The sequence below is a fragment of the Gobius niger genome, assembly GCF_951799975.1.
Source record: "Gobius niger genome assembly, chromosome: 3".
Classification (NCBI taxonomy): Eukaryota; Metazoa; Chordata; class Actinopteri; order Gobiiformes; family Gobiidae; genus Gobius; species Gobius niger.
This window is the reverse complement of record NC_136854.1, coordinates 43945137-43960624: the sequence shown is the minus strand read 5'-3', so window position 1 is coordinate 43960624 and position 15488 is coordinate 43945137. Positions and strand designations below refer to the sequence as shown.

General features: G+C 49.9%; 1 protein-coding gene across 1 annotated transcript in view; it reads right to left on the bottom strand.

Annotated features, from left to right (window-relative positions):
* Nucleotides 1-15488, bottom strand: part of usp34 (ubiquitin specific peptidase 34) — a 133071-nt gene that overhangs the window by 24569 nt on the left and 93014 nt on the right. Inside the window, 4 exon segments of the mRNA XM_079553218.1 lie at nt 3208-3512; nt 6592-6739; nt 6821-6925; nt 9501-9545. Coding sequence (XP_079409344.1) covers nt 3208-3512; nt 6592-6739; nt 6821-6925; nt 9501-9545 — 603 coding nt within the window.

Sequence of the window (15488 nt, the reverse complement as noted above, 5' to 3'; positions counted from 1 at the left end):
GTAAGTCTCAGCCCATTCCTGTGCGGAGTTAGGATGTTTTAACTAAATAATTTAGTTAAATAAATTTAACTAAACCAGTTTACTCATTCCAGCCACTAGGCTATGAGAATAAATAAAAAATAATTCCACAGGTGTCCAGCAGAGGGCACTGACATAAGAGATCAGAATATAAACACGCTAGTCTCCACATTTGATATTCTGAGATTATGAGTGATTACAAAGAAATGTCCAACCCGTCACACAGTTCAGCTGTAGACCAGTGGTTCCCAACCCATTCCAAAAGCTATGGTCACTACAAATGTGTAAAAGAATGAAGGCAAAAAATAATTTCAAACAATCTGCAGTTGGAGTGTTTGATGCACCCGTGCTCCTCTCTTATAAACTACAACGACAATATGTTCACTAAACTCGGAATAGAATTCAAGAGACAGTGGAATAATTATTGATAAATATTAGGGGTTCAGCTCTAACGGTTCGGTTCACGGTGCAGGACCCGTGGTTTGGTGCATCACGGCGCAAGTACAATCTAAAAAAGTAATAAGTAGGTTTTGAACTGAAATAGCCTAATGATCGTTATTAGACAGTATTTATAACCTTACAATAAAATTGGCAATGCGTTCAAAGCTGCTTTAGAATAAAATGTACCTCTGGGCTCACAATACGTGAAAGCAAAATAGAAAACAAATGGTCCAGCAGGAAAGTAAAGAAAAAAAGAAAAAAACTACGCAGTGCAGGCCATGCGCTCGTTAAGTGGTAGTTTCATTTTCGCTTTTACTCACATGGAGGATAAACCAGTCGGAGCAGCGCGTTTGATTAGAGGCTCGTGTTTGAGCAGGTTTTGGGCAATGTTTTGGGTGTATTTTTTTTCGGAGACAAAGCTTTGGAGACGGAATGCGGCCAGGATTGGATCTTGCGCATTTGTCTGCGCTGCTGACATTACGCAGCACTGGATCTATAATGAACCACAGCCTCGGTCACTGCAGGAGAGACTTAAACAAAGACACGCAGATGTGTTTTGGAGGAGGTAACTGTACCTGTGCGGAGCGTCTGCAGGTTAGCGCTGAGTGATGATGACACACATCGCCCTGGTTGGATGCGCGCGCGCACACATACACACACACACACACACACACATCGCCCTGTTTGGATGCGCGCAGACGCACGGCAGTCAGATCTCGTGCACTCGCGTTGTTGTGACAGCGGATCAGCCCCCAGCACCAACCACGCACACACTACTGTCGCCAGGCTTCCTGGTGTTCCCAAACGGTCTCCCATCCCAGTCCTAACCAGGCCCTTCCCTGCTTAGCTTCAAAGTCGGTATGGGAAATAAACATGGCGGCGCCCAGGCGGCGGCCATTGAGATTGCGTTTTCTATTATAGATTATAGCCACGTGGTAAATGAAGCTTAACCACAGAGTGTGGAGAGAATGAATAACGACCACAGTACTTTGAGAAACTTGTGACACAGGCTTGTAAAGCACAAGTGTAAGAAGTTATTACTTTGGTCACATTACATAATTATGTTTTATTTGAAATTAAAAATAAATGGAAACTAAAACAAAGTGTGAAGACTTGATCACTATTTGTGCAAACCACTACAGTGAAACAAACATGAGCCTGAATCAAGTGTTGATCTTGTGGATATAGGACTGTGCAGGCGAGTCAGCTCTACTTCACTATGAGGCACTTTGTCCTGGGTCATACAATTCTATATTATAGCCAACCCGGTCCGGCCCCCCATCACAGTCAGGAACAATAATGTGGCCCCCAGAGAAAAAAGTCTGAGGACCCCTGCACTACAAAGTATAATTACACACAATTAAACAATGTGGATTTTCTAAGCGGATAAAAGGGGGAACTATATTGTAAGTATTATAAGTGAAATAATACCAGGAGTAGTTTGGCATCCGCGCAGTAAAGTGAAGATTACTGCGCGGATTTCGAACTAACCACGTAACCATATTTAAATAGGGGAAACGTGGAAGAGCTTGGTAGCTTCTATCTTGACCTGTTTTGGAGCTATAGAGGAGAGAGGGAGAGGCTAAATGCTAACGCCGTCTGCGCTGTGTTTACGTGACTGAAGATCAGACAGGTCCTAAAGAACTCGTCACAGCTCAGGTAAGAACATATCTCAGTGTGGAAAAACGCTGGCCTGTTCCTTTATGCACCCCCTGTGGCAGGCATATCGGGGACAGGAAGTGAATTGGAGACAGGAAGTGAATCGGAGCTAGCGAGCGCTGGAGAATCGGGGCTCCGGTGTTTAGCGCATGCGCAGGCCTGGCATGTTTACGCAGCTCTTTGATACTTTATTGATCTCACAGATGGAGAAAGTGTTAATTAGGCAATGTGTGAATTATGTCGGCGATATTTATGTAAAATACATTGAAATAAATCATTGTAATGATAGAAATGATAATAACAATTATGAAAGATTTGACAAAGCAACAGAACAACAAGTTGTAAATTGTGTATATTTATAGAAAATACAAATAAACAAAATAATGATGATTTTGATGATGATATAAATTATAATAATTATAAACGATCAGATTTAACTAAACAAAAACACAACAATTGACTATTTACAAAATGTACAATCTATGACAATATTTATAGGTCTGTATATTTACACACAAGGCAGCAAATATAAGATTTAAATAGGTTAGGTCCTCATAAAGCCATTCTTTTCAGCAAAAAAACGCGAAAGAAAACCTCCTGGTGGGTAGTTTGCATCTATATGACTGGAATAAGCGGAAAAACAATTAAAATCATCATAAAAATCATAAAAATATTAATACATTTTAAAGCCGGTCGAACTTCGCGCCTGTAAGACGCATGCGCAGAAGTACTAAATATATTGAGCTGAGTTAAAACAAACTTCTTTCAAAACAGTACTTTTGATTTGTATTAAAATGATGTTATACAAAGCATTATGACTGTGTCAAGCTATTTTTTTTATTCGACTCCAACATATTAATCACTGTCTTCTAACTGTCCCCGATACGCTGCCACAACTGTTTTCTAACTGTCGTAAACATAAATTGTCCATGCGAAGCTTGCGCATGCGCTAAACCCCTGTGTCCAACTCTCTTCCTGTCCCCGATGTGCTGCCACACCCCCTCCCCATTAGAAACAGTCATTGAGCTAAGTGGAACTGAAGCGTGCCATTTGCAGTTATGTCTCTGACTGTGGTGCATCTGTGTTTACCTGAAACAGGTTCCACAGGTCCATGAAGTAGCCGGAGAACATGAGCTTCTCGGTCTTGGAGATGAGGCAGTAGGTCATGAAGCTGAAGTACTGCACCAGCTTGGTGGTGCCGTGGACACTGGCGTCCACGTACAGTTTGGCGCGTCCCAGCAAACCCAGCAGCAGGTTGTAGACCTGGTGCAGCACCACCGTGGTGTCGGGCGACAGCGGCAGCTCTCGAGTCGGCAAGTGCAGGGAGCGCGTGGAGCGGAACATCTGGCGGAACGAGTTACTGGGGATGAGGGAGACCAGGAGGTACGCGGCCGCTGGAGATGAGGAGAGGGACATGAAGACAGTGTAATGTAAGGATATCTGCAGCACAACAAACACCTGTCTGGCTCTAAACTCACTGATTACAGGTCATAATTAGAATATCATTAAAAAATGCATTTATTTCTAATATTCAACTTAACCTCTGAACCCCCGCCTGAACCGAGAGGATCTTTTTCCTCCCGTCATCAGATTTGTTTTCCATCATTTTTTTGTTGGGTATTCAACTCATTTTTGTAACAGTATTGTCATTTTTTTGTCATTTTTTGTCTCATTTTTGTCACATTTTTGTCATTTTATTGGTCAATTTTCTTTATTTATTTGGTCAAATTTTTAAACTTTTTTTGTCACATTTTTGTCCATTTTTTGTCATTTTTTGTCTCATTTTTATCACATTTTTGTCATTTTTAATCATTTTTTTGTCAATTTTTTGTCAAAATGTTATCACATTTTTGTAATTTTTTTAATCAAATTTTTGTCATTTTTTGGTCAATTTTCTTTATTTTTTCTGTCAAATTTTTGAACTTTTTTTGTCACATTTTTGTCATTTTTCCCCCAATTTTTTTCAATTTTTTGTCACATTTTGTCATTTTTTGGTCACATTTCTTCTTCTTCCATTTTTGTGTCAATTTCTTGTGACATTTTTGCCACTTTTTCATCAATTTTCCGTCACTTTTTTCTCACATTTACATCATTGTTTTCGTCTCAGTTTTGTTGCTATTTTCTCACCTTTTTTCCAGAAGCTTTTGGATTGGGGTAAAGCCAAACTGGAGAAAATGTGCTCGGTTCAGGTGGGGGTTAAGGGGTTAAACTAACTGATTACAGACGCTCGTCATAATTAGAATATCATTAAAAAGTGCATTTATTTCTAATGTTCAACTTAACCTCTTAACTCCCGCCTGAACCGAGAGGATCTTTTTTCTCACGTCATCAGATTTGTTTGTTTTTTGTTGGGTATTCAACTCATTTTTGTAACTTTTTTTGTCATTTTTTGTCACATTTTTGTCATTTTTTCGTCCATTTTTTGTATTTTTTTGGTCATATTTTTATCACATTTTTGTAAAAAATTTTATCACATTTTTGTCATTTTTAAGTCAATTTTTAATCATTTTTTTGGTCATTTTTTGTCACATTTTTGTCATTTTTTGGTCAAAATTTTATCAAATTTTTGTCACATTTTGTCATTTTTTGGTCACATTTTTTCTTCCATTTTTGTGTCAATTTCTTGTGACATTTTTGCCACTTTTTCATAAATTTTCCGTCACTTTTTTGTCAATGTTTTCTCACTTTTTGTCACATTTCCATCATTGTTTTCATCTCAGTTTTGTTGCTATTTTCTCACCTTTTTTCCAGAAGCTTTTGGATTGGTGTAAAGCTGGAGAAAATGTGCTCGGTTCAGGTGGGAGTTAAGGGGTTAAACTAACTGATTACACGTGCTCGTCATAATTAGAATATCATTAAAAAGTGCATTCATTTCTAATATTCAACTTAAACTGTGAAACTGATATATGATATAGACCCATTACAGGCAAAGTGAGATACGTCAAGCCTTTATTTGTTTTAATTATTACGGCTCTATCTGTAAAAACCCCAAATTAAAAATCAAACACAGGCAAAGGCTCGACATGTGTCACTTCGCCTGTAATGAGTCTTTATCATATATTAGTTTCACATTTTAAGTTGAATAACAGAAGTAAATGCACTTTTCGTAAAGTCTAGAAACATTCTCTCATGTACATCAATAGAGATATTCCTTATTTTAGATTTATTTGCTAAAACATATCTGCACGTTGTCATCTTCCTCATAAACGTGAGTGGATTTGTTCAAGAATAAGTGGCTTAATATGACGTCCTGTTAAGCAATAATGGGTTTTAGCTGAAGGAGCTGAAGAGCCCTGGATCGAACTAAACACTAAAATAACCCTGGTTGTTAAAACACTTCCAACAAACTATTAAAGGAACAGGCCAGCGTTTTTACATACTGAGATATGTTCTTACCTCACTTTAGACGTGTTAATATATCCCCGTCTGGTCTTTGTCCGTGCGCTCACACATACGCAGCCTCTCCCACATGTCATATAGCTCCAAAAAAGCTCACGATAGAAGCTACCAAGCTCTTCCACGTGTTCCCTATTTAAATAAAGTAACGTGAAGTGTTTTCATGCGAAGTATATTTACACAGAAATGTAACATGTGGATTTTATAAGCAGATAAAAAGGGGAACTATATTGTGAGGCGTAATGATACAGCAGCACAGCGTCTGCGCAGTAACTCCTAAAGACTTCCCCGCTCACTTCCGTCAGTAGAAGCTGCGTGACTTGTAGAGCTCAGAGAACAGTTGAAGAAGCCTGGATAACTTGTGAACGATGCCTTTTACGTGCATCGTGCCGGGCTGTGATAACAAGCAGAAAGTATATAGTGTAGTAATGTTTCACGGATTTCCAACTCACCCCGGACGACGACACAGGACTCAGGAGCTCCACCATGAGGTAGGAATGCGCAGCACTTTCCCAAAATATATTTTCTGCTTGTTGTAAAAGGCTCTGTACAAGTCACGCAGCTTCTACTGACGGAAGTGAGCGGGGAAGTCTTTAGGAGTTACTGCGCGGACGTTTTACTCCTCGTATCATTACGCCTCACAATATAGTTCCCCTTTTTATCTGCTTATAAAATAGACATGTTACATTTCTGTGTAAATATACTTGGCATGAAAACACTTCACGTAACTTTATTTAAATAGGGAACACGTGGAAGAGCTTTTTTGGAGCTATATGACATGTGGGAGAGGCTCCGTTTGCGTGACAGAGCGCACGGACCAAGGCCAGACGGGGATATATTAACTCGACTATGGTTTGGTAAGAACATGTCTTAGTATATAAAAACGGTGGCCTATTCCTTTAAATATATTCTTAGAACTTGTTCATCACAGTATTACTTGATAACCCCTGCACTAGTGACTCTTTCATATATCGTAAAAACTAACATTCTTTTAATCAAATGTATTAAAGTAAAGGTAAAATGATCTCCTGGTGGTGGGGTCAGTGTTCAGCTCCAGTCCGTCCCTTCCTTCCTTACATGTGCGCACTCGTGGGTAGTTGTGGGCCAGCAGGAAGCGTTCCACCCAGTTCTCCATGTTCTGCAGGACCCAGCTGTGCGCCAGCTTGTTCCGCGGCGTCTGGACGGCGAGCCAGTCCAGGCACTGAGACGGGTTGTACTCGATCACCTGGGGGCAGACGGGATTCGTGAGGCGCGACCATCGAGACTCCAGAAAGTACAAAAAGCAGCACGTCGTCTGAGTCCGTACCTCCCAGATCCGCTGTAGAATATAAGAGGCGAAAGAGGGCATCCCTGGAGGACCCCCGGCAAACTCCATCAGCATCGTCAGCAGCTTGAAGAAAGGGTTCGCCGCCTGTAAAGTAAATACAACACTCACTTTTAATTAGGGCTGTTCAATTAATCGAAATTCGATTACGATTACGATTACAACAGTAAACGATTACAAAATTAGCATAATCGCAAAAAAACGATTATAATTTTAATTTTTTTTTTTCAAATTTTTTTTCAAATTTTTTTTTTCAATTTTTTTCATTTTTTTTTTTTTTTTTAATTTTTTTTTCTAATTTCTGCTTTTTAATTTTTGGATTTTTGTCTTTTTTTGCTGGATTTTTGTCATTTTTTGCTGGATTTTTGTCTTTTTTTGCTGGATTTTTGTCTTTTTTTTGCTGGATTTTTGTCTTTTTTTTGCTGGATTTTTGTCATTTTTTTGATGGATTTTTGTCATTTTTTTGCTGGATTTTTGTCACTTTTTTGATGGATTTTTGTCACTTTTTTAATGGATTTTTGTCACTTTTTTGATGGATTTTCGTCTTTTTTCTGCTGGATTTGTGTAATTTTTTTGCTGGATTTTTGTCTTTTTTTGCTGGATTTTTGTCTTTTTTTTGATGGATTTTCGTCTTTTTGTCACTTTTTTGCTGGATTTTTGTCACTTTTTTGCTGGATTTTTGTCTTTTTTTGCTGGATTTTTGTCACTTTTTTGCTGGATTTTTGTCACTTTTTTGCTGGATTTTTGTCTTTTTTTTGATGGATTTTTGTCTTTTTTTTGATGGATTTTTGTCTTTTTTTTGATGGATTTTTGTCACTTTTTTAATGGATTTTTGTCACTTTTTTGATGGATTTTCGTCTTTTTTCTGCTGGATTTGTGTAATTTTTTTGATGGATTTTTGTCACTTTTTTAATGGATTTTTTTAAAGGCAACAAAGAATCGTTTGAATAATCATGATTTCAATTATGACAAAAATAATCGTGATTATTATTTTTTCAATAATCGAGCAGCCCTACTTTTAATACAACATTATTCACGGGTTAAACAGGCAGCAGCAGCAGGTCTAATTTAATCATTTTTAACACTACTTTAACGCACAAATACATTACATACGTGACAAAATGTACAGATATTTTAGCGATTCTCAACACGTTATGAAGAAACTAGACACTCTAAGCCGACACTTCTCTCTCTCTGGAGCGTTTGACAAAGCAGAGCGGCTTCTCATGGAAAGATTGAAACAGTTGAGATTTTAACATTTCTCTGAGTTTTGAAATGGTTAAAATCGGTCCAAGGACGACTGAGAAACATCCTGTTAAAGGAGAGGAGTTAATCAAAAAGAAGAGCCGCCCCACCTCCATTTCTATAAGAAAAACTGTGATTTTGATCAGAACTTAGGGCTGCTCGATTATTGAAAAAATAATAATCACGATTATTTTTGTCATAATTGATATCACGATTATTCAAACGATTATGTGTTGCCTTTAAAAAACTCCATCAAAAAAAAGACAAAAATCCATCAAAAAAAAGAAACAAATCCATTAAAAAAAAGACAAAAAAACATTAAAAAAAGACAAAAATCCAACAAAAAAATGACAAAAATCCATCAAAAAAAAGACAAAAATTCAGCAAAAAAAAGACAAAAATCTATTAAAAAAAAAGACAAAAATCCATAAAAAAAAGACAAAAATCCATTAAAAAAAAGACAAAAATCCATCAAAAAAGACAAAAATCCATTAAAAAAAAAAGACAAAAATCCATCAAAAAAAAAGACAAAAATCCATTAAAAAAAAGACAAAAATCCATAAAAAAAAGACAAAAATCCAGCAAAAAAAGACAAAGATCCATAAAAAAAAGTGACAAAAATCCCCAAATTAAAAATTAGAAAAAAAATGTGGGGGAAAAAATTGAAGAAAAAAAAATTGAAAAAAAAAAAAATAAATGAAAAAAAAATTTATTATCGATTTTTTGCGATTATGCTAATTTTGTAATCGTTTACTGTTGTAATCGAAATCGTAATCGAATTTCGATTAATTGCACAGCCCTATCAGAACTAGCTTCTGTTTAGCTTAGATTTAGAGGAACTGAGGGCAGGTAGAATTAAACTGTTTTCACCTGAGGAGAGCTTAGAGTCTCACCTTTCAGTCGAGCCACAGTACGTGTCCATAGCTGTAACATATACTGTACGTTGTGGTGCTACAAATATCATGAAAAATGGCCCCGCAATTGTATGGGTGGTTTTCCCAGTGGCCTTTGGACCCTCCAGGACCAATTCTTTTTAGGGTTTCATTCCATCCCATCCAGAAACCCTACCACAAAATTGATCCTGGAACTTCATAGTGACGCCTTTAAAACCAACCCTAAAGATGTAACAACCAGGCCAAGCCAAAACGTTGGGCTTCGACATGTTTCTTATTTTATATAACATAATAAAAGTGCCTGTATTTTTCTTTCATAAACTGTCACCAACATCTGCACAAATGGAAGCCTCAGTCTCCCCCAAAATGTGGAAAGACGGGCACCAGGACGGAGACATTACAGAGACAATACCCTTCATTGTTCTTACAGTGTTCTTACAGTGTTCTTACAGTGTTCTTACAGTGTTCTTACAGTGTTCTTACAGTGTTCTTACAGGCCCTTGGAAAACCCGTTACAAACTCACCTCTGGAGTTAACTTGGCGATGGATGTGAAGAGCATGGACACGATCTGCAGAGACAGAAGCACAGTGAGTCCCTCTGCTCTTGCTCTCGACCTAAGTGGGGACCTCTGTGGGGACCTCTGTGGGGACCTCTGTGGGGGCCTAAGTGGGGACCTCTGTGGGGACTCTGTGGGGACCTCTATGGGGGCCTCTGTGGGGACCTCTGTGGGGACCTCTGTGGGGGCCTCTGTAGGGACCTCTGTGGGGGCCTCTGTAGGGACCTCTGTGGGGCCTCTGTAGGGACCTCTGTATGGACCTCTGTGGGGGCCTCTGTGGGGACCCTGTGGGGGCCTCTGTGGGGACCTCTGTGGGGGCCTCTGTGGGGACCTCTGTGGGGGCCTCTGTGGGGGCCTCTGTGGGGACCTCTGTGGGGACCTCTGTGGGGGCCTCTGTGGGGGCCTCTGTGGGGGCCTCTGTGGGGACCCTGTGGGGGCCTCTGTGGGGACCTCTGTGGGACCTCTGTGGGGGCCTCTGTGGGGACCTCTGTGGGGACCTCTGTGGGGGCCTCTGTGGGGACCTCTGTGGGGACCTCTGTGGGGGCCTCTGTGGGGACCTCTGTGGGGGCCTCTGTGGGGACCTCTGTGAGGACCTCTGTGAGGACCTCTGTGGGGGCCTCTGTGGGGACCTCTGTGGGGACCCCTGTGGGGACCTCTGTGGGGACCTCTGTGGGGGCCTAAGTGGGGACCTCTGTGGGGACTCTGTGGGGACCTCTATGGGGGCCTCTGTGGGGACCTCATTGGGGGCCTCTGTGGGGACCTCTGTGGGGACCTCTGTGGGGACCTCTGTGAGGACCTCTGTGAGGACCCTGTGGGGACCTCTGTAGGGACCTCTGTGGGGCCTCTGTAGGGACCTCTGTATGGACCTCTGTGGGGGCCTCTGTGGGGACCTCTGTGGGGACCTCTGTGGGGGCCTCTGTGGGGACCTCTGTGGGGACCTCTGTGGGGACCTCTGTGGGGACCTCTGTGGGGGCCTCTGTGGGGACCTCTGTGGGGACCTCTGTGGGGGCCTCTGTGGGGGCCTCTGTGGGGGCCTCTGTGGGGACTCTGTGGGGACCTCTGTGGGGACCTCTGTGGGGGACTCTGTGGGGCCTCTGTGGGGGCCTCTGTGGGGACCTCTGTGGGGGCCTCTGTGGGGACCTCTGTGGGGGCCTCTGTGGGGCCTCTGTGGGGACCTCTGTGAGGACCTCTGTGAGGACCTCTGTGGGGGCCTCTGTGGGGACCTCTGTGGGGACCTCTGTGGGGGACTCTGTGGGGACCTCTGTGGGGACCTCTGTGGGGGCCTCTGTGGGGACCTCTGTGGGGCCTCTGTGGGGACCTCTGTGGGGACCTCTGTGGGGGCCTCTGTGGGGACCTCTGTGGGGACCTCTGTGGGGGCCTCTGTGGGGACCTCTGTGGGGACCTCTGTGGGGACCTCTGTGGGGGCCTCTGTGGGGACCTCTGTGGGGACCTCTGTGGGGGCCTCTGTGGGGACCTCTGTGGGGGCCTCTGTGGGAGCCTCTGTGGGGGCCTCTGTGGGGACCTCTGTGGGGACCTCTGTGGGGGCCTCTGTGGGGACCTCTGTGGGGGCCTCTGTGGGGGCCTCTGTGGGAGCCTCTGTGGGGGCCTCTGTGGGGACCTCTGTGGGGACCCCTGTGGGGGACCTCTGTGGGGACCTCTGTGGGGGCCTCTGTGGGGGCCTCTGTGGGGCCTCTGTGGGGACCTCTGTGGGGGACCCTGTGGGGACCTCTGTGGGGACCTAAGTGGGGACCTCTGTGGGGGCCTCTGTGGGGACCTCTGTGGGAGCCTCTGTGGGGGCCTCTGTGGGGACCCCTGTGGGGGACCTCTGTGGGGACCTAAGTGGGGACCTAAGTGGGGACCTCTGTGGGGACCCTGTGGGGACCTAAGTGGGGACCTCTGTGGGGACCTCTGTGGGGACCCCTGTGGGGACCCCTGTGAGGACCTCTGTGGGGACCTCTGTGGGGGACTCTGTGGGGACCCCTGTGGGGACCCCTGTGGGGCCTCTGTGGGGACCTCTGTGGGGGACTCTGTGGGGACCTCTGTGGGGGCCTCTGTGGGGCCTCTGTGGGGACCTAAGTGGGGACCTCTGTGGGGACCTCTGTGGGGACCTCTGTGGGGGCCTCTGTGGGGGCCTCTGTGGGGGCCTCTGTGGGGACCTCTGTGGGGGCCTCTGTGGGGACCTCTGTGGGGACCTCTGTGGGGACCTCTGTGGGGACCTCTGTGGGGACCCTGTGGGGGCCTCTGTGGGGACCCCTGTGGGGACCTCTGTGAGGACCTCTGTGGGGACCTCTGTGGGGGCCTCTGTGGGGACCTAAGTGGGGACCTCTGTGGGGACCTAAGTGGGGGCCTCTGTGGGGACCTAAGTGGGGGCCTCTGTGGGGACCTAAGTGGGGACCTCTGTGAGGACCTCTGTGGGGGCCTCTGTGGGGACCTCTGTGGGGACCTCTGTGGGGACCCTGTGGGGCCTCTGTGGGGACCTCTGTGGGGACCCTGTGGGGCCTCTGTGGGGACCCTGTGGGGCCTCTGTGGGGACCTCTGTGGGGACCCCTGTGGGGACCCTGTGGGGGCCTCTGTGGGGACCTCTGTGGGGCCTCTGTGGGGGCCTCTGTGGGGACCTCTGTGGGGACCCCTGTGGGGACCTCTGTGGGGACCCCTGTGGGGACCCTGTGGGGGCCTCTGTGGGGACCCCTGTGGGGACCTCTGTGGGGGCCTCTGTGGGGACCTCTGTGGGGCCTCTGTGGGACCCCTGTGGGGACCTCTGTGGGGACCCCTGTGGGGACCTCTGTGAGGACCTCTGTGGGGCCTCTGTGGGGGCCTCTGTGGGGACCTCTGTGGGGCCTCTGTGGGACCCCTGTGGGGACCTCTGTGGGGACCCCTGTGAGGACCTCTGTGGGGACCTCTGTGGGGCCTCTGTGGGGGCCTCTGTGGGGACCTCTGTGGGGACCTCTGTGGGGACCCTGTGGGGCCTCTGTGGGGCCTCTGTGGGGACCTCTGTGGGGACCCTGTGGGGGCCTCTGTGGGGACCTCTGTGGGGACCCCTGTGGGGCCTCTGTGGGGCCTCTGTGGGGACCTCTGTGGGGACCCCTGTGGGGACCTCTGTGGGGGCCTCTGTGGGGCCTCTGTGGGGACCTCTGTGGGGACCCCTGTGAGGACCCCTGTGGGGACCCTGTGGGGGCCTCTGTGGGGCCTCTGTGGGGACCCTGTGGGGACCTCTGTGGGGACCCTGTGGGGACCCTGTGGGGACCTCTGTGGGGACCCTGTGGGGCCTCTGTGGGGACCTCTGTGGGGACCCCTGTGGGGACCCTGTGGGGGCCTCTGTGGGGACCTCTGTGGGGCCTCTGTGGGACCCCTGTGGGGACCTCTGTGGGGACCCCTGTGGGGACCCTGTGGGGGCCTCTGTGGGGACCCCTGTGGGGACCTCTGTGGGGGCCTCTGTGGGGACCTCTGTGGGGACCCCTGTGGGGACCCCTGTGGGGGCCTCTGTGGGGGCCTCTGTGGGGACCTCTGTGGGGCCTCTGTGGGGACCCCTGTGGGGACCCCTGTGGGGACCCTGTGGGGACCTCTGTGGGGACCTCTGTGGGGACCCCTGTGGGGACCCCTGTGGGGACCCCTGTGGGGGCCTCTGTGGGGACCTCTGTGGGGCCTCTGTGGGGGCCTCTGTGGGGACCCCTGTGGGGACCCCTGTGGGGACCTCTGTGGGGACCCCTGTGGGGACCCCTGTGAGGACCTCTGTGGGGACCTCTGTGGGGCCTCTGTGGGGACCTCTGTGGGGACCTCTGTGGGGACCCCTGTGGGGACCCTATGGGGGCCTCTGTGGGGCCTCTGTGGGGACCTCTGTGGGGACCCCTGTGGGGACCTCTGTGGGGGCCTCTGTGGGGACCTCTGTGGGGGCCTCTGTGGGGCCTCTGTGGGGCCTCTGTGGGGGCCTCTGTGGGGGCCTCTGTGGGGACCTCTGTGGGGACCTCTGTGGGGACCTCTGTGGGGCCTCTGTGGGGGCCTCTGTGGGGCCTCTGTGGGGGCCTCTGTGGGGGCCTCTGTGGGGCCTCTGTGGGGACCTCTGTGGGGACCTCTGTGGGGACCTAAGTGGGGACCTCTGTGGGACCCCTGTGGGGCCTCTGTGGGGACCCCTGTGGGGACCTCTGTGAGGACCTCTGTGGGGACCTAAGTGGGGACCTCTGTGGGGCCCCTGTGGGGCCTCTGTGGGGCCTCTGTGGGGGCCTCTGTGGGGACCTCTGTGGGGGCCTCTGTGGGGGCCTCTGTGGGACCCCTGTGGGGCCTCTGTGGGGCCTCTGTGGGGACCCCTGTGGGGCCTCTGTGGGGCCTCTGTGGGGGCCTCTGTGGGACCCCTGTGGGGCCTCTGTGGGGGCCTCTGTGGGGGCCTCTGTGGGGACCTCTGTGGGGGCCTCTGTGGGGCCTCTGTGGGGGCCTCTGTGGGGACCTCTGTGGGGCCTCTGTGGGGACCTCTGTGGGGACCTCTGTGGGGACCTCTGTGGGGACTCTGTGGGGGCCTCTGTGGGGACCTCTGTGGGGACCTCTGTGGGGACCTCTGTGGGGACCTCTGTGGGGACCTCTGTGGGGACCTCTGTGGGGGCCTCTGTGGGGACCTCTGTGGGGGCCTCTGTGGGGGCCTCTGTGGGGGCCTCTGTGGGGACCTCTGTGGGGACCTCTGTGGGACCTCTGTGGGGACCTCTGTGGGGACCTCTGTGGGACCCCTGTGGGGCCTCTGTGGGGACCTCTGTGGGGGCCTCTGTGGGGCCTCTGTGGGGGCCTCTGTGGGGGACCTCTGTGGGGGCCTCTGTGGGGGCCTCTGTGGGGGCCTCTGTGGGGCCTCTGTGGGGGCCTCTGTGGGACCCCTGTGGGGCCTCTGTGGGGACCTCTGTGGGGACCTCTGTGGGACCCCTGTGGGGCCTCTGTGGGGACCCCTGTGGGGCCTCTGTGGGGACCTCTGTGGGGACCTCTGTGGGGACCCTGTGGGGACCTCTGTGGGGACCTGTGGGGGCCTCTGTGGGGACCTCTGTGGGGACCTCTGTGGGGACCTCTGTGGGGGCCTCTGTGGGGACCTCTGTGGGGACCTGTGGGGACCTCTGTGGGGACCTCTGTGGGGACCTCTGTGGGGACCTCTGTGGGGGCCTCTGTGGGGACCTCTGTGGGGGCCTCTGTGGGGACCCTGTGGGGACCTCTGTGGGGACCTGTGGGGACCTCTGTGGGGACCTCTGTGGGGACCTCTGTGGGGACCTCTGTGGGGGCCTCTGTGGGGGCCTCTGTGGGGACCTCTGTGGGGGCCTCTGTGGGGACCTCTGTGGGGACCCTGTGGGGACCTCTGTGGGGACCTGTGGGGACCTCTGTGGGGACCTCTGTGGGGACCTCTGTGGGGACCTCTGTGGGGGCCTCTGTGGGGACCTCTGTGGGGGCCTCTGTGGGGGCCTCTGTGGGGACCTCTGTGGGGGCCTCTGTGGGGGCCTCTGTGGGGACCCCTGTGGGGCCTCTGTGGGGACCTCTGTGGGGGCCTCTGTGGGGCCTCTGTGGGGGCCTCTGTGGGGGACCTCTGTGGGGGCCTCTGTGGGGGCCTCTGTGGGGGCCTCTGTGGGCTTCTGTGGGCCTCTGTGGGGGCCTCTGTGGGACCCCTGTGGGGCCTCTGTGGGGACCTCTGTGGGGCCTCTGTGGGGCCTCTGTGGGGGCCTCTGTGGGGGACCTCTGTGGGGGCCTCTGTGGGGGCCTCTGTGGGGGCCTCTGTGGGCTTCTGTGGGCCTCTGTGGGGGCCTCTGTGGGACCCCTGTGGGGCCTCTGTGGGGACCTCTGTGGGGGCCTCTGTGGGGCCTCTGTGGGGGCCTCTGTGGGGGCCTCTGTGGGCCTCTGTGGGGACCTCTGTGGGGACCTCTGTGGGGGCCTCTGTGGGGACCTCTGTGGGGACCTCTGTGGGGACCTCTGTGGGGGCCTCTGTGGGGGCCTCTGTGG